The 14671-nt window shown below is 34.5% G+C and overlaps 1 protein-coding gene across 1 annotated transcript in view; it reads left to right on the top strand.

Annotated features, from left to right (window-relative positions):
- LOC114031694 (putative Polycomb group protein ASXL3) overlaps nt 1-14671 on the top strand; it is a 205001-nt gene that overhangs the window by 129115 nt on the left and 61215 nt on the right. The window contains exons 6-7 of the mRNA XM_027846847.1: nt 290-409; nt 9688-9851. Of these exons, the coding sequence (XP_027702648.1) occupies nt 290-409; nt 9688-9851 (284 nt within the window). The remainder of the gene's footprint in view (nt 1-289; nt 410-9687; nt 9852-14671) is intronic.

Genomic DNA, 14671 nt, shown 5'->3' with positions numbered 1-14671 from the left:
TCTTGGGACTCATCCTCAAGCTATAAGATTAGTGAATTTACCATTTGGCTACACTTATTAGGCCACCTTTTTTTCTCCTTAATTGATTTACTTTGCTGTTATATTTATTACCTGTAGAGTTAGAAGAATCAGATTATGACCAAAGAAGATAGTATCTCTTAGCAAAGACAAAGGAGATAATACTCTTGGGCTGTTTGTTTGTTTTTTTTTTTTTTTAAATCTAATCTTTCCTTTTAAAAAGGAAAACAAGAAAGAGTTCAACAGTTGTATAACTGTTTTCTTTTTTTAGGATCTGAGTCTAAAAATGGTGAAGCTGACAGTTCAGATAAAGAAATGAAACATGGGCAAAAATCTCCCACTGGAAAACAAACAAGTCAGCACTTAAAACGATTGAAAAAGTCTGGTTTAGGTGAGTATACCACTGGTCTATTTATGGTCCCTTACATTTCTTATCTTATTGAATAATTTTGTAGACTATCCATAAATAATTCTTAAAATACTTAATTCAACCAAGCTGAGCAAAATTCTTACAGGGTATCTAAAACAAAATCTTTAAGTTACATTGGAGAAGGGAAAAACTTATTTAAGTGATCTATATATATTAAGTTTTCTATACTTGTGAATGATAGTTCTCTTTGAGTCTAAAATTAATGGATAAAATAGGTTCTAAAGATAGTTTCATAATGGCATTCATTAAAGTAATCTCTTCTTCCAAATACTGATTTCATTAGTGAGGAAGATTTTGTTGCATTTGAGTTTTCATTTGTTTGAAATGCAGTGTTACTTGGAAGTGAACTTTCAGGAATTAATCTTGGAGCTGCACATTGTGATATAGAGTTCTGTGTTAAAATTGGTGCCTAGCTACAGTGTCTTTCTCAAGCTATTCTGCATTAGTTGCTTGACAAATAGTTTCAAATTTTTGAGAAATCCATGAATTGTAGGGTCTGTGGGATCTTGCAGATTAGCATTGTTATTTTATTAATTGTTCCTTCATCACAGTTTTTCAGCTGGAACCCAACGTGTGGTATTTGGAAGAAAAGAAAAAAAGATTCAATGAAATTATATTATGTTATGCTATGCTGCATCATATCATGCCATGACATATCATGTCATGTTATGTTATGTCATGTCATGTCATATTATGTTATTAATTTATTTTTCTAAAAAAACCTGAGTCTTCCTTTTTCTCCCACAAGCCTCGATCCTACTTTGGTTGACACAGGAGTTATGACCTGCTATGTTTCCAACCTGAGTTGGTTTGCCCCTCCTTAGACAACCTGGTGGCCTCCTTTCCCCTGTATTAATTCTGAGCTTAGTGCAAACACCCAATCATCTTAGCCCACTGCAGCTTGGAACTTAGTGCTCAAGAGGTCCATTGGTCTTAACCTCTTTGATAATAGAGATTACAGGCACATGCCACCATGCCCAGCTATTTATTTTAATAAGACAGGAACAAAATGCTTTCTGAACTGCACATTGTAATCCTAGTCCTTTTCTTGTCTTGCTGGATGAACCAAATCAAGTGGCCAATTTCTTTCTTAGTGTTTTCATCTCTAAGAAAAAAAAAAGGTGTCTTAATACTTACTTGGGTCACTGTAGTATCCTGTTGAATTAATGAACAAAATACATATTATTTAAAGACTACATATTTAGTGACCTGAATTATTTCTGACTTTACCACTTACTTTCTGGATTATTTAAAACTATTTTTAGTGTTAAAATCTAGCCACATATAAAAATAGAAGTGGTTGTCTTTAACCAGAGAGAACCTTTGAAAGATCTTTGAGATCCACAAATGAACAAAACTGTCAAAGTAAAGGTTGTTTTTTGTTTTAAAACACTTTAAACATAAGATATTAGATTTAGCTTCATAGTCAAATATGCATGCTTAGGGATGCTTAAGTACTTTCTTATCACCAGGCTCCAAAGCAGAAAACAAATTGAAAAATGATGTTATATATAAATATTCCTAATGGAGAAAACTACCAACTTCATAAGATCATAGAATTAGAACTAGAAATGGACCTCAGAAGTCATCTTATCCAACACCCCAGTCTTACAGATGAAGAAACTGAGGTCCAGAGAAGTTAAGTAATTTCTCCAAGTTCAGCCAATATAGAGGAGTTATAGGTATAAAAGCCTTCACCTGAGAATGCTTTGTTGTCAGTTCTAGAGAGTAACAATTACACATATTCCAGAGAAGGCTAAATGCCTTATAGTGATTATTAGAAAGGAATTCAAGGGACAAACGAGAGTCTTATCTCAGATTGGGATCCACATGTTTATTTTATAAAATCAGACTACAGGATTAGGTGTCTCAGTGTATTGGGGATAACATCAAAAATACTTGAACTGGGCAATCAATAATTGCGGATTTTTAAACTCTGTACTTTGGAAAGTCATGTACCAGAAAACATATTTGGAGTATTCTTGGTGATGTTTAGTAACAATCTACCTGAAGACAGCTAGGATATTTTACCATCCTTCATTAAGGAAAGCCTATACTTCCACTGAAGACAGCAATTTATTTGGGAAAAAAACAATCTAGAAATTTTAGTGGACTGCAAGATTAATACAGCTAATATGATCTTGGGCTGCATTAAAGGGAAGCATAGCTTTCAAGAATAATGAGATAGATAATCCTGCTCTGTTCTTACCTGTTTGGAATACATGTGGAATATTAAGTTTGTTTTTTGGTATTACACATTTATAAACTGGAGAGTGAGCGTTCAGAGGATGGCAGCTAACCTGGAGAAGGGCTTTTACATGCTGCATGAGACTTGGTTGAGTCGAGACAGACTTGATAACTATCTTTAAATGTTTGAAGTGTTGCCCTTGTGAAAGAAGAAGACTTGTTCTGTTTAGCTACAAAAGGCAGAACCCAAAACAGTGATTGGGATTTGTAGAGAACAGTTTTAGACTTGATATCTTGAAAAATTTCTTAACAATTACAGCCATCCAAAAGAAGAATGGGCTGCTTTGAGAGGTTGTAGTTCCCCTCCTTTGAGGTCTTCAAGCAAAAGTTAAATGGCCATTTCCCAAGTATGTTAGCATGGGGATTATTTGGGGGTATGTATTAGACTTGATGGTTATTGGTGTCCCTTCATACTCTAAATTTCTGTGATTCTGTAACTCATCTTAATCTGAGAGAGTTTAAATGTATCAGAAAGTTTGTTACCCCAAAACATTCTATCAAATTACTGGTCAGTATAAAAAATCTGAAAGACTATCATATTCTGAGAGAAGCTAGGCTGGTGGCAGAGTTAAGTTAACCTTTAGCTATGAGTTTGGGCCCTGGTGGAGATGTCACATAGTAGCATCTGGTAGAGGTGCAACACTGTCCCCTGGATACTATATGTAACATTAGATGTCAGAGTAAGACACCAGCAAGGTCTGAGAATGCATATCTACTGGGCCAAAGTAGAGAAAATTTATAACAGCATGATATCTATGTAGCCACAGTGTAAACTGAAGAAGGAAAGGCAAGGAGTGATTGAAAGTAGATCAGTAGTAGGATTTATACCGTAAAGAGTCTAGGTGATAATTGACAAACGTAGGAAATAAACAATAGTAGACAGAATGACAAACATTCAGCAATCAGAGATGGGGTGGTTCATTTGGAGCAAGCAAAATCAGATAGTATTTATTAAGCATTTACTGTATGCCACTACTATCCTAAGAAAACTACAGAGGGTGAAAAGTTATAACCTCACGCAGAGGTAGGCTCAGTAAACTGTATCTGTCATCTATTAAGAGTACTCTTTTAGAGAGGCTTTAGACCTGTTGAGACTTTAGAATACTGAAAAAATAATAGCTTTAGAAGACTGTGAAATGGGATGATATTCAGTACCAGATGTGGTATGTTGTATTCATTTGTAGTATGTATACATTATGGCTAAAAGAGGAGTCAATAGGCTGCCCATCGTGGATATCTCATATGAGAAGTAGCCTGGTAAGGTCCCCCCCATTTACATTTCATTTATTCCTTGACTTCCAGGGCTCAGTTATTTGATTTTTTTGTTTATTTTTTAAATTAAGTTTTTAAATCTTTAAAATTAACAAGCATTTATTTTCTTTCCCTCATCCTGACCTTAAAAAAAAAAAAAGGCCAAAAAAACCCCTCCAAAACTCCACCTTGTAACAAATATGCGTGGTCATGGAAAAAAAAATTACATTTACCATGTCCAAAAATGTCTCATTCTGTATATTTAGTACATCAACACCCTGTCAAGAAGTTAGTAACATTTATCTTTAGTCCTCTGGAACCATGTTTTGTCATCCTTTGGATCAAAGTTCTTTCAGAGTTGTTTGTTTTTACAGTGGTGTTACAGAATAAGTGGTTTTCATAGTTCTGCTGACTTTATTCTGATTTTATCAGTCCATCATTAGGTGATCCATCACTGAGGAATTTATTCACTGTGACCAAACTCATTAGATCCTGACATAAACTAGAATATCAATTTATTAATTTATAATATGTAGATATATTTTTAAAGAAATTAGATATCCATATCTGCCATCTAAAGTACCTTTTTCTCAGTATCATGGGAGGTATATTAAAACATCTAGAGGTGGGAGATCTTGAAGAAGAATTATTCCACATTATGGAGTTCACCTTGATAGTGATCATATACTCATATTCATTAGAAATAGTATGATTTCGTAAGTTTAAAGTTGGAAGGGACCTTAGGGATCCTCTCATGTTGTTCATCTTCTACATGAGGAAATTGAATGAGGTGGTTTATCCAATATCCCACAGATAGTAAGTGACAAAACTGGTTTGACCCTTGATTCTTTTTGGTTTTCATCCCTCTTTTCCCGTATATTGTATATTTTCCCCCTATCTTTCCCTTGGACAAGTGCTACATTTACATGAAATAGATTCTCACTAACATTCCTTTGAAAATATCAGTCATCAACTTGTGTCACTAGAACCTTATGAAGACAAGTGAAATTTTTAAGATGACTACTCATATTGGTTAAATTTAAATTGATTGAAAACAGAAGGAAAACCTAAAAGAATGACACATAAATAATCTGCATAGCTTTGAAAGCTACCAGTTGAACTAATTATATACTTAAAATGAAATGCAAGCTATATAAAATAGAAATCTGAAGTTTCCCTCCCAACATTAAAAAAAATTGATTTCTCCCTTTTTGAGGGAGGCCCCTAAGCCCCTTGCTGGGATTCCGGAAGCATGGTGGCAATAGCAGGAGTACATTTTCAAATGCTCTCTTAGGGCAGGTTACCTTACAGATTTTGCTCTCATTCCTGTTGAGTTGATTCTTACTTGCTTTAGTTTCAAAGTGTAGCATTTTCTGACCTGGTGTCAGAGTGATCAAAGTATATTCTTTTGGAGACCTGATGTACGGACCATGTGTGTCCTAGTACTCTTTCTAATTATTAGAAGTGTCTCGAGAAATGGAATTGTATTGTACACTTTTTTTTTCCTCTCATAGAATCCTATATATTGCAGGGGCCTAATCAATATTTATTGGATGAATGGGGTCTAATATATCAAACATAGTGAGATGAATAATGAATTGTTCTTCACCTCTGTACCTCATCTAGTTTTTAATACTCATTTTAGGAATATTAATAATGAAGTTTTTCTGCTTTGTTTCAACTAAAGACAGTAAGAAGTAGTGAATAGAAAGGCTATGAAGCTAGGAAGACCTGGGTTCAAGTTCCCCTTCTTACGCATTCTGTTTTTGCAGCTCTGAACAAGTCATTTGTCCTTTCAGTTCTCTTAGGTGCTTCTTAAACGTGGATAGCAACCCCAAATGGAGTCCTGACCCATAGTTTAAGAAGTGCTGAAGGGGAGGGCAGCTAGGTGGCGAGGTGGATAGAGCACCAGCTCTGAAGTTAGGAAGAACTGAGTTCAAATGTGGACTCACAGCAAACACTTGACACTTACTAGCTGTGTGACCCTGGGCAAGTCCACTTAACCCCAATTGCCTAAAAATTAAAAAAAAAAAAAGTCCAAAAAAAAAATTGCTGAAGGTATTGCGAACAGAAAAAGTTTAAGAAACTTTGCTCTAGGAAGCACTGTAAAACTCTTAAGTTGCAGAAAAGGTATAAAGAGATTCTGTTAAACAATTTAGGGAGTTCCTTAGGTAACTTCCCTAAATTGGTGAAATTATTTATCCCGTCTCTATCTCTATAGCTCATGACAGTGTCAGATTTCTTAAAATGATTCCAGATGGGAATATGTATTTGGTGTGTCCATCTTGGTCTGAAAGAACAGCCTTAGAATTAAATCCAATCTCCATTACCTTCTACAGTGTTGAGTTGAGTCTTTATTCTTTCTGGTCCATTTATCTCATTATAGGACTTCCAAGATAACATACCTCACTGATGAATAATGATAACTTTGCTATTATATTGTTATCTAAAGGCTGCATTTATGTTCCAAAAATTCACTTTATTCCAGTTGCATGTGTCAGGTGGGTGCTAGGAATCTCATGACTATTGCCAAAAGGAGAAGTGGACCTGGAGTTAAGTGTCATCAACCTGAGGATGCCACAGACCTTCCCAGCCCTTTTCTGTCCTCTGTCATGCTTGATAGCAAGGATTAGCAATTGAGTAATGTGATGAGATTTGGTAATCCTTAAAGGTCATGAAAAGATTGTTGGAAAATTCTTTTCCAGAGGATTCCCATCTTTCACATTTAGGATCCTAGGAATATAGATGTAGAGCTCCAAGGTATCTCATGAGTCATCTAATCCAACTTCTCATTTTACAGATGAGAAATCTGGGTCTAGAGAGGATAAATGACCTGCTCAAGGTCACAGAGTGTTAGAGGGACACAGGGTCAAAAGTAGAGTTTGAACCTAGGTCTTGTGTTTACAGCTAGTTAGTACTGTACTAGTACAGCAGCTAGGTAGTCAGGCTAGGCCTGGAGTCAGGAAGACCTGAGTTCAAATCTGGCCTCAGACACTTACTGTGTGACCCTGAGCAAGTCACTTAATTCTTTTTGCCTCAGCTTCTTCATCTGTAAAATGACCTGAAGAAGGAAATGGCAAACCGCTCTATTGTCTTTGCCAGGAAAATCCCAAATGGAGTCAAAGAGTCAGACACAACTGAAATGACTGAACAACTATACTATTAAGAGATGAGGACTAAACCTCTTGTTTCATTGGTATAGGAAACTCTCAGATGAGGAAACTCCTTCTACTAGTGCAGATTGGCACATTCTCTGCAACTTATAGTCTTACAGAATTGCCTAACTGAAAGATTAAGCAAATTGACAAGAGTATTACATTGGTAAATAATAGGATAATTACTTTCATTGTGAAATGGACTAACTGCTTGTGTAGAATTGGGGTTTGCAGTAGACCAAATAGTAAAAGATCTGTCGACATTTCTTCACATTACCAATTGCTTTAATCTTCCATCATTTATTTAATTGGGATGTACCATTGGTTTTTCATTTTTTACCTAATTAGTCTTATTTTTCCAACTAAGTTGTTAACATCCTAAAGGTATGTTGGTATTTTATATTTGCTTCAACCATTAAATTTAGCATAGTTCTATAAGTAAATGATTATATATTTTGTCAAATGAATTGGTATGCCCACCCTAAAAGGAGAATCTTCTGTCTCTAATGGGTGATTCTGAAATGGTTTTAATAAATGCATCTGTTTCTGTTTTCAAGGGCTATTTTAGTTTCCCCCAAGAGACCATTGAGAGAGGGAGAGTATACAGGCAGATTTTTCTCAAGTATAGAAAGGAAGAAGTGCCATCCATAACCTAATGAGCTAACTGGTTCAAGTTACATGCTTAATGATAATTAATAAGGTCCTACCGTAGAAGATCCAGTATGTAAGCTTTCGTAGCACTTACCTTTCAACAAGAAGTTCATACCTTAACATATGTTACAGGAATATGATTTTTTTTAAAGTTGGATTGGAAAGTTTAAGAAAAAAATTGTCTTTGACCTTAACAAAATATCCCATGTGTTGAACTCATGGGTTTTAAGTTGAGATAGCCCTGCAGGTTCAATAGATAGGGAACTATCAGACACCTTAAATTTTATATATGAATATAAAACCTCTAATTTGTCCCCATTAGAGTTATCTACTCTTTAATATTTCCATATATTGAAAAACTTTACTGTTGAAAAAATGCTGCTAATTTTGGTCTTACGATTATTAAGATACTGCTATCCTGAAAAACAGGCATTTCCATAGAGCTAATGCTGATGGATTGTATGCTTTTTGAGGGCAGGTCCTGTTATGTTTCTACCTTTGTAACTTTAGTATCCAGCCTAGCACTTACTAGGGATATAGTATCAGGATTGGACCTGTGATTTTATTGATATATGGAACTCCAGGGTGTGGAACCTTCTCTGAAAATTATGGTCTTTGAAATTTGCCTAGGGCACTAAGAAGCTCAGTAACATGTACAGTCATGTAGCCAAGCTATGTCAAAGGTGGGACTTAAAACCCAGGTCTTCTCAGCTTCCAAGAGAAGATTCCTATCTTTCTAATCCACATAACCTCACAAGCATTTAGTAGACACTTAATATGTGCTCATTGAATGAATGAATGAACCCTGAGAAGAATGTCATCTCTTAATTTTTGCCTTTTCCATAGTCTCTCTAGAGACTAACTCAGATCTTTTGTCTTTTCATATTTGGTAAAACTTTATTCATTATTTACAGGTTAATATTTAATTCTTGAAGATTGTCTGAAGTTTGTGAACTCTAGATAACTTTGAACTGTTTGGTAAATTAACTTATTTCTGGACTGAGTAATGATCTTTATTTTGTAATGTCAGTATAGTAATCTGATCATCAAAGAGCTGCAGATTTTTCAGCATATACTTATTTTGTTATGAGATAAGGATGGAATAATATAGAACAATTAAAAATATAGAGAAGGACCAAACATTGGGCCATAAAGCTCATCCTCTAAGGTGTTATATGTCATAGAGGTAAACAGAGAAGCTTTAGATATTCAGAAGAGTGTAAAAACCCATACTAATTCAATTTTGTCAGTGGAAATGATTCTCTTTTTATAAAAGGATTTTTGGCACATTGTCCTTTTACTAACAAATAACATTAGATGCTGTGCCGTGGAAGGTCTTTTAATATGCTTTTCTATCAGCTGATCTATGGCAAATGTTTAGAACCCAGGTTCTCCAGCAGTATTTTATAAAGGGGTTTCCATTTAACCTACCATGCTTAGACCCCTGCTTTCATGGCCCCAAAGTATTCCAAAGCTACTTGGGTGGTTAGCTGTTGCAGTAGAATAAAAAAAAAATATTGGAAGTGGAGGGGTTGACAATCCAGTTTAAGCAACTAGCCCAGGGTTAGACAGCTAGAAAAATGTCTGAGGCCACATTTGAACTCATATACTCCTGATTCCAGGGCTGGTGCTCTATCCACTGCACCACCAACAGCAATTTGATAAGTTAATGGAATGTGGAAAACATATATTTGTTCATCTGGACCACGATATAAGTTTGAGTTAAAAGCGTATAAGTGATTCTTACTGAAAGATGATGTAAATAAAAAGTCAAAAGAAGACAGACAATAAAGGAAGAAACTATTAAAGTTCCCCTCTTCAAATATCAGCATTTTAAATATGATTGAAATTTAACTGTCTTGCCAAAACAATATGTAATTTAGCCCGAACATATCAATCTACAGTAAAGTTGTACTTCTTGCTTGTTTACCACAGGACACTTGAAATGGACCAAAGCTGAGGATATTGACATAGAAACACCAGGATCTATTCTTGTGAACACTAATCTGAGGGCGTTAATAAACAAACACACTTTTGCTTCCTTACCTCAACATTTTCAACAGTACCTCCTGCTTTTGCTCCCAGAAGTAGATAGGCAGGTAAGTAGAAGTTTTAGGCTTTGGATTTCAAATACTGGTTGTGTTAACAAGAAGATCTAGAACTATTATTTAGGATAATTCCCTTTAAAATAATTTGGGCCACTTTACTCAATTTTAATTTCTTAGTTTAATCTATAAAATAATAATTATTTCAAATTTCAGTAATGAGCCAATTATATCTTAGAATATAGTACATTGTATAATAAAAATCAGTAAAAGCAAAGTTTATACTGACTATATTTGGAGGGGGGGGCTGAAATCAAGCATTCAGTTCCATTATCAAATAAATCTTTGAAGTAGCTACTTCTTTGCCCTGAGGGAATATTAAGTGCAGCCATAAAAAGCCTGTGCTTCTAAGAAAATATGTAAATGTTTTTATTCTCAAACTCTTCTTAAAAAGCATTTAAAATTTATGGTTCCATACCCTGAGCATACCAGAGTAGATTAGGATTTACCATTAGCAACAACTTGGGGGGTTTTTTTGGTGGTTTGTTTGTTTGTTTTTGGCTCACTAGAGATAAACATTTGAATTCTAAATATAGTTTACATTATTGAAAACATTCTAAAATAAGTTAGTAAGATAATGTGACCTCTAAGAGTTGTCTCTTTAAGAGCATTTTCTTTAAAAAATTTAAGATCATGATTATAGAATATGATTTTTTTAGATTGCCACAACTTTTGACAAGAAGGAAATTTTTTTATTAAGTCTGCCCTTAAATTTAATTAATTAATTTAATTAATAAGCAATTGTTCACAGACATTATGATCTTTTTACCCCCCTTAAACATTGACATAAAGTGTAATACACTGATCATCATGCAAATATAGATCCATAAATGAAAGCAACGTTCTTTTAGTCCTTTGAGTTTTTTTCTTAGTTTGTACTTGATAGTTGTGATGACTCACTCTAGTATTTACCCTCAAACTTTAACTAACATCTTTAATTTCTTTTGTAGGAACTACCTTGTTCACCTTGAAAAATATTATTTTGTCTTTGTAAATACTTTAGGACATTAGGAACTCATAGAGAAAAGGGCATATCCGTTTGGCTTAGTTTTGACCAAATATTTTGTTAACCAAGAAGGAAACTAGAATATATGTCCAAAGGTGTCCCAGAGTGCAGAAGATCCAGGTCATGTCCATAAAAAGCAACAGCAGTAGGTACCAGCATGAATTTGAGATAGGATTATGAAAACAAAGAAAAAGAACCAAAGTCAGGGGTCAGACAGAGAAACAGGGGATTCCTCACTGATAGATTGGTATTAGATTGAGATGGTATTTCATTCATATAGACAATAAATAAATCTAACTGCCTAGAGTATTTGTTGCTGGTGTTTAAGCTGGGGTACTTCTGTGCAACGCCTTCTAGGATATGCTTTGTGGCTTTTTTAGACCTTCCTACAATATGCTTGGCAGATTTTTTTTTCCTCCTTTAGCTTCTAGATTTTGCACTTTCATAAATTGTACCTGTGTAGAGGTCTTTATGGCCTTATTAATTTATGGCACTTGGTGGAACAAATGTCAACTTAAGTGGAGTCTTACTTAGGTTTTTATTACTTTTCCAAATGGCATCTCAATGATGAATAGTGTGTTGTCAGTTCTGTCATATACATCATTTTTCAGGAATATACATCTTTGCTTTCTGGGCTAGTGTAAGAGAGAAGTTCCTCACATGTTATCCCCCCTTCCAGACACAGATCTCACCAAAAACTTCTCAATTTGCCCCATTTTCTTTTGTCAAAAAAAAATTTTGCTGCATTCTAAACCATTCTAATAAATTACTATTTTACTCTAAATTCATATTTTGAACATTTGAGTAAGTTAGATGCCCAACCATTGGAGTGCTCCATAGCGTCTTTAAAATCCTATCAAGTTTTGTGCTTGTTGAGGTTTTGTACTCAATCATAATGCACATAATTCTGACTGTGGAGAATACCATTAAAATAAAATGGAACATTTACACAGTTCCTTTTGCAGAGAATTTTGGATTAGAAAAATTAATGCATTTGTCAAGCATTTTATAGTGCACGAGTACATGATTTATTGATTTTTGATGGCTCTGTTGGCATCACTGTGTGTGTTTAAAGAAGTCACATAGCCTTTATAAATGCAAATGGAAGAGGACATTCAATTTTTCCCCCCAGAATAGAAGTAGCTCATACATTTGCAGTAACTCAGATTTTGCATGGAGATTGTTTTATGTACTGCATATATTGATTTTAAAAATTATGTTATTATTTTTATTCCATAGTTAGTATGTGTAATGAAATATCCATTTACCTAACAGATCATAGTAATTTCATAAGATTAAAGATAAGAAAATATAAGTTATCTTAAGTCTTTAGTCAAAAGTAAAAGTTTACTTGTGTTAAAATTATTTTAATAAACCTGACATTTCAGCTTTTTCTTCACACTGGAAAGCACATCCTGATATCTCTGTTTATTTTTTTCCTTCACTTGTGCTTTAAAATTATTGAAGATAGTGAATTAATCTTTACATTTTGTTGAATACTTAGTAGACTGGATACTTGTTGTCTGATAACATACTTCACTTAGTACAGTGCCATGTTTTCACTGGACACTAACTGATGAATAATGGACACTATTCTTCCTGCTTCCTGCCTTAGGCCCTAGTAGTTAGGGAGAAGGATGAAAGCTCTAAGACAATGGACAGTCATTTCATTACAATTACTTACCATACTTGGTTCCTCATAGGATTAAAAAGGTGTCTTTCCACATAGCTAATTTATTACCATCAACTTAATTGGATATAGAGTAATATTGAAATCAATAAGCATTTTAGAGCATTATTTAATATGTACCTAAAGTTTTAACTGGATGCTTCACCAGAATGTGGAGGTCACTCTGGGTTCCAGAAGCCTACGTAGGATAGCATATAAGCTCTGGCAGGTCCTAACAAGCCAGACAGTTTTTGTTTGTTTTTTAAATCGGCCTGGTGTTGAAAAGTATGTCTTATCCGTGGACCTCCCTAACTAAGAGCTGAGAGGCTCATCATCAAAGGATTGATCATCAGATAATGATTTGAGGTTTGGGGACCATAACTCATGAAGACAGTCTGTTAAAGCACAGTTACTTTGTTTATTATTTGTGCATACATGTTTTTAATATTCTTATATTATGCCACCTATAGAATGTAAGCTTCTGGAAGGCAGGAGAAAATTCATTTTTGTCTTTGTGTCTCTGGCTCCTAGCATAGTGCCTAGAACATAGTCAGAGGCTAGTAAATGTTTTTGATTGATTGGTCTATTGGTGAACTACCCTTATCAATTAAATAATGGATTATTGAATATTATACTGTTTGCGCAATTAAAATTTTTGTATTTCTGTAATAATAAAGGTAAACACACAAATATTAGTTCCACGACCTCTTAAGAACAAAGACCTAAGAACCCTAACTTGGCGAAAGAACAGAATAGGGAATCAGTGGAAAGAACACAGGCTCTAGAACAAGAGGATTTGGGTTCAGTTTCCACCTCTGATGCTTACTATTTCCTGTGTTAACTTGCACAAGTCACTCAATGTACATGAATTTCAGTTTCCTAATCAGTAGTATTAAGGAATTTGGACTAGATGGACTTTAAGTGTCCAAACTCACAGCTCTAGATCTATGATCTTCTAAGATATTTCATTTATTCCTTTGTTTGTTTATAGAACAAAACCTCTTAATAAAGACAATTCTAATGCTAGGCAAACCAAAGATAATTTTAAGTGTCAGTCTTGTAAATACCTAATCCTCCCTTTCTTATAATGTAAGTTTCAGGGTAGGGAGTGGGTTTTTTTGTTTTGTTTTGTCTTTATATATCAAAGTCCTAGCAGAGAGTTGGTGCTAAATTAAATACATATGTTCTTTGAGTGGAATTCCCCAAACTGTTTCTCATCTATCACTGCCAACTCCTAGTTAGGTTCTACAAATAAAACTGTGTGTCATGACATCAGTAGAAACATTTTAGACATTTTGATGTCATAAACATTGGCTTTTCTCCTTAAACACTTGTTTCATAGGTTGCACAGTTACTGCACACTACGTTCTTCCCACTGAAAAATAGTGAAGATATTCATTTAGGAGAAGGTAAAGCTCAAGGCCAACTAATTTTACTGATTTCTTGTTTTTCCTTATTTGGGCTGACAGCTAGGAATCCTAGCTGAAATACTAGGATTTGATTAAGAACAATGACATAATAACAAAAGTAAAAAACAAAACAGTAATACACAAGAAAGTCATCTAAAATACTGCAAGTGCAGTCATTCCTTGAAAAAAACTGCCCCAATCTTTTCCCCTTTCCCAGCTGATAGCATCACATTCCTCTTTCTTTGTAGAGAACGATCATTTACTTCTTTGCTGAGCTACTTAGTAATTAGAAGGGTCCTGTCACAACAACACACGTTCACACAGCTGTGTCTTGGAATAACAAAAGTGAGTTAGCCTGGACCAGAGAATTACCTCTCTGAATTCCTTTTTCAGTTGTAGTTACTGTTTTTGAATGTTTACTATTTCTTCTTTAGGGGAAGTAATTTTATAACCAGTCACCTGGAAGGACTTTGTTTTTGTGTTTGGATAGGGTTATGCTGGGCTCCTACTTGAAAGCAGTTTTTGGTGGTCACAGCATGAAAATATTTTGCCATTCAAAAAATTCTTTATATTTACTTTCATTGCTGTAAGTAATTTTGTATCAAGTTTAATTGCTTTTTGTCAGTTGATTTCTCACCTCTAAAAGACTTTATTATTTCAATCTCTTTCTTATTCCCTCTGATTGTTCTGCTTGCTTTTTCTATATTTCTTTACCTTGGACATCTAAACA

The sequence above is a fragment of the Vombatus ursinus genome, unplaced genomic scaffold, assembly GCF_900497805.2.
Source record: "Vombatus ursinus unplaced genomic scaffold, bare-nosed wombat genome assembly UNPS02015255.1, whole genome shotgun sequence".
Classification (NCBI taxonomy): Eukaryota; Metazoa; Chordata; class Mammalia; order Diprotodontia; family Vombatidae; genus Vombatus; species Vombatus ursinus.
This window is presented reverse-complemented; position numbering and strand designations above follow the sequence as displayed.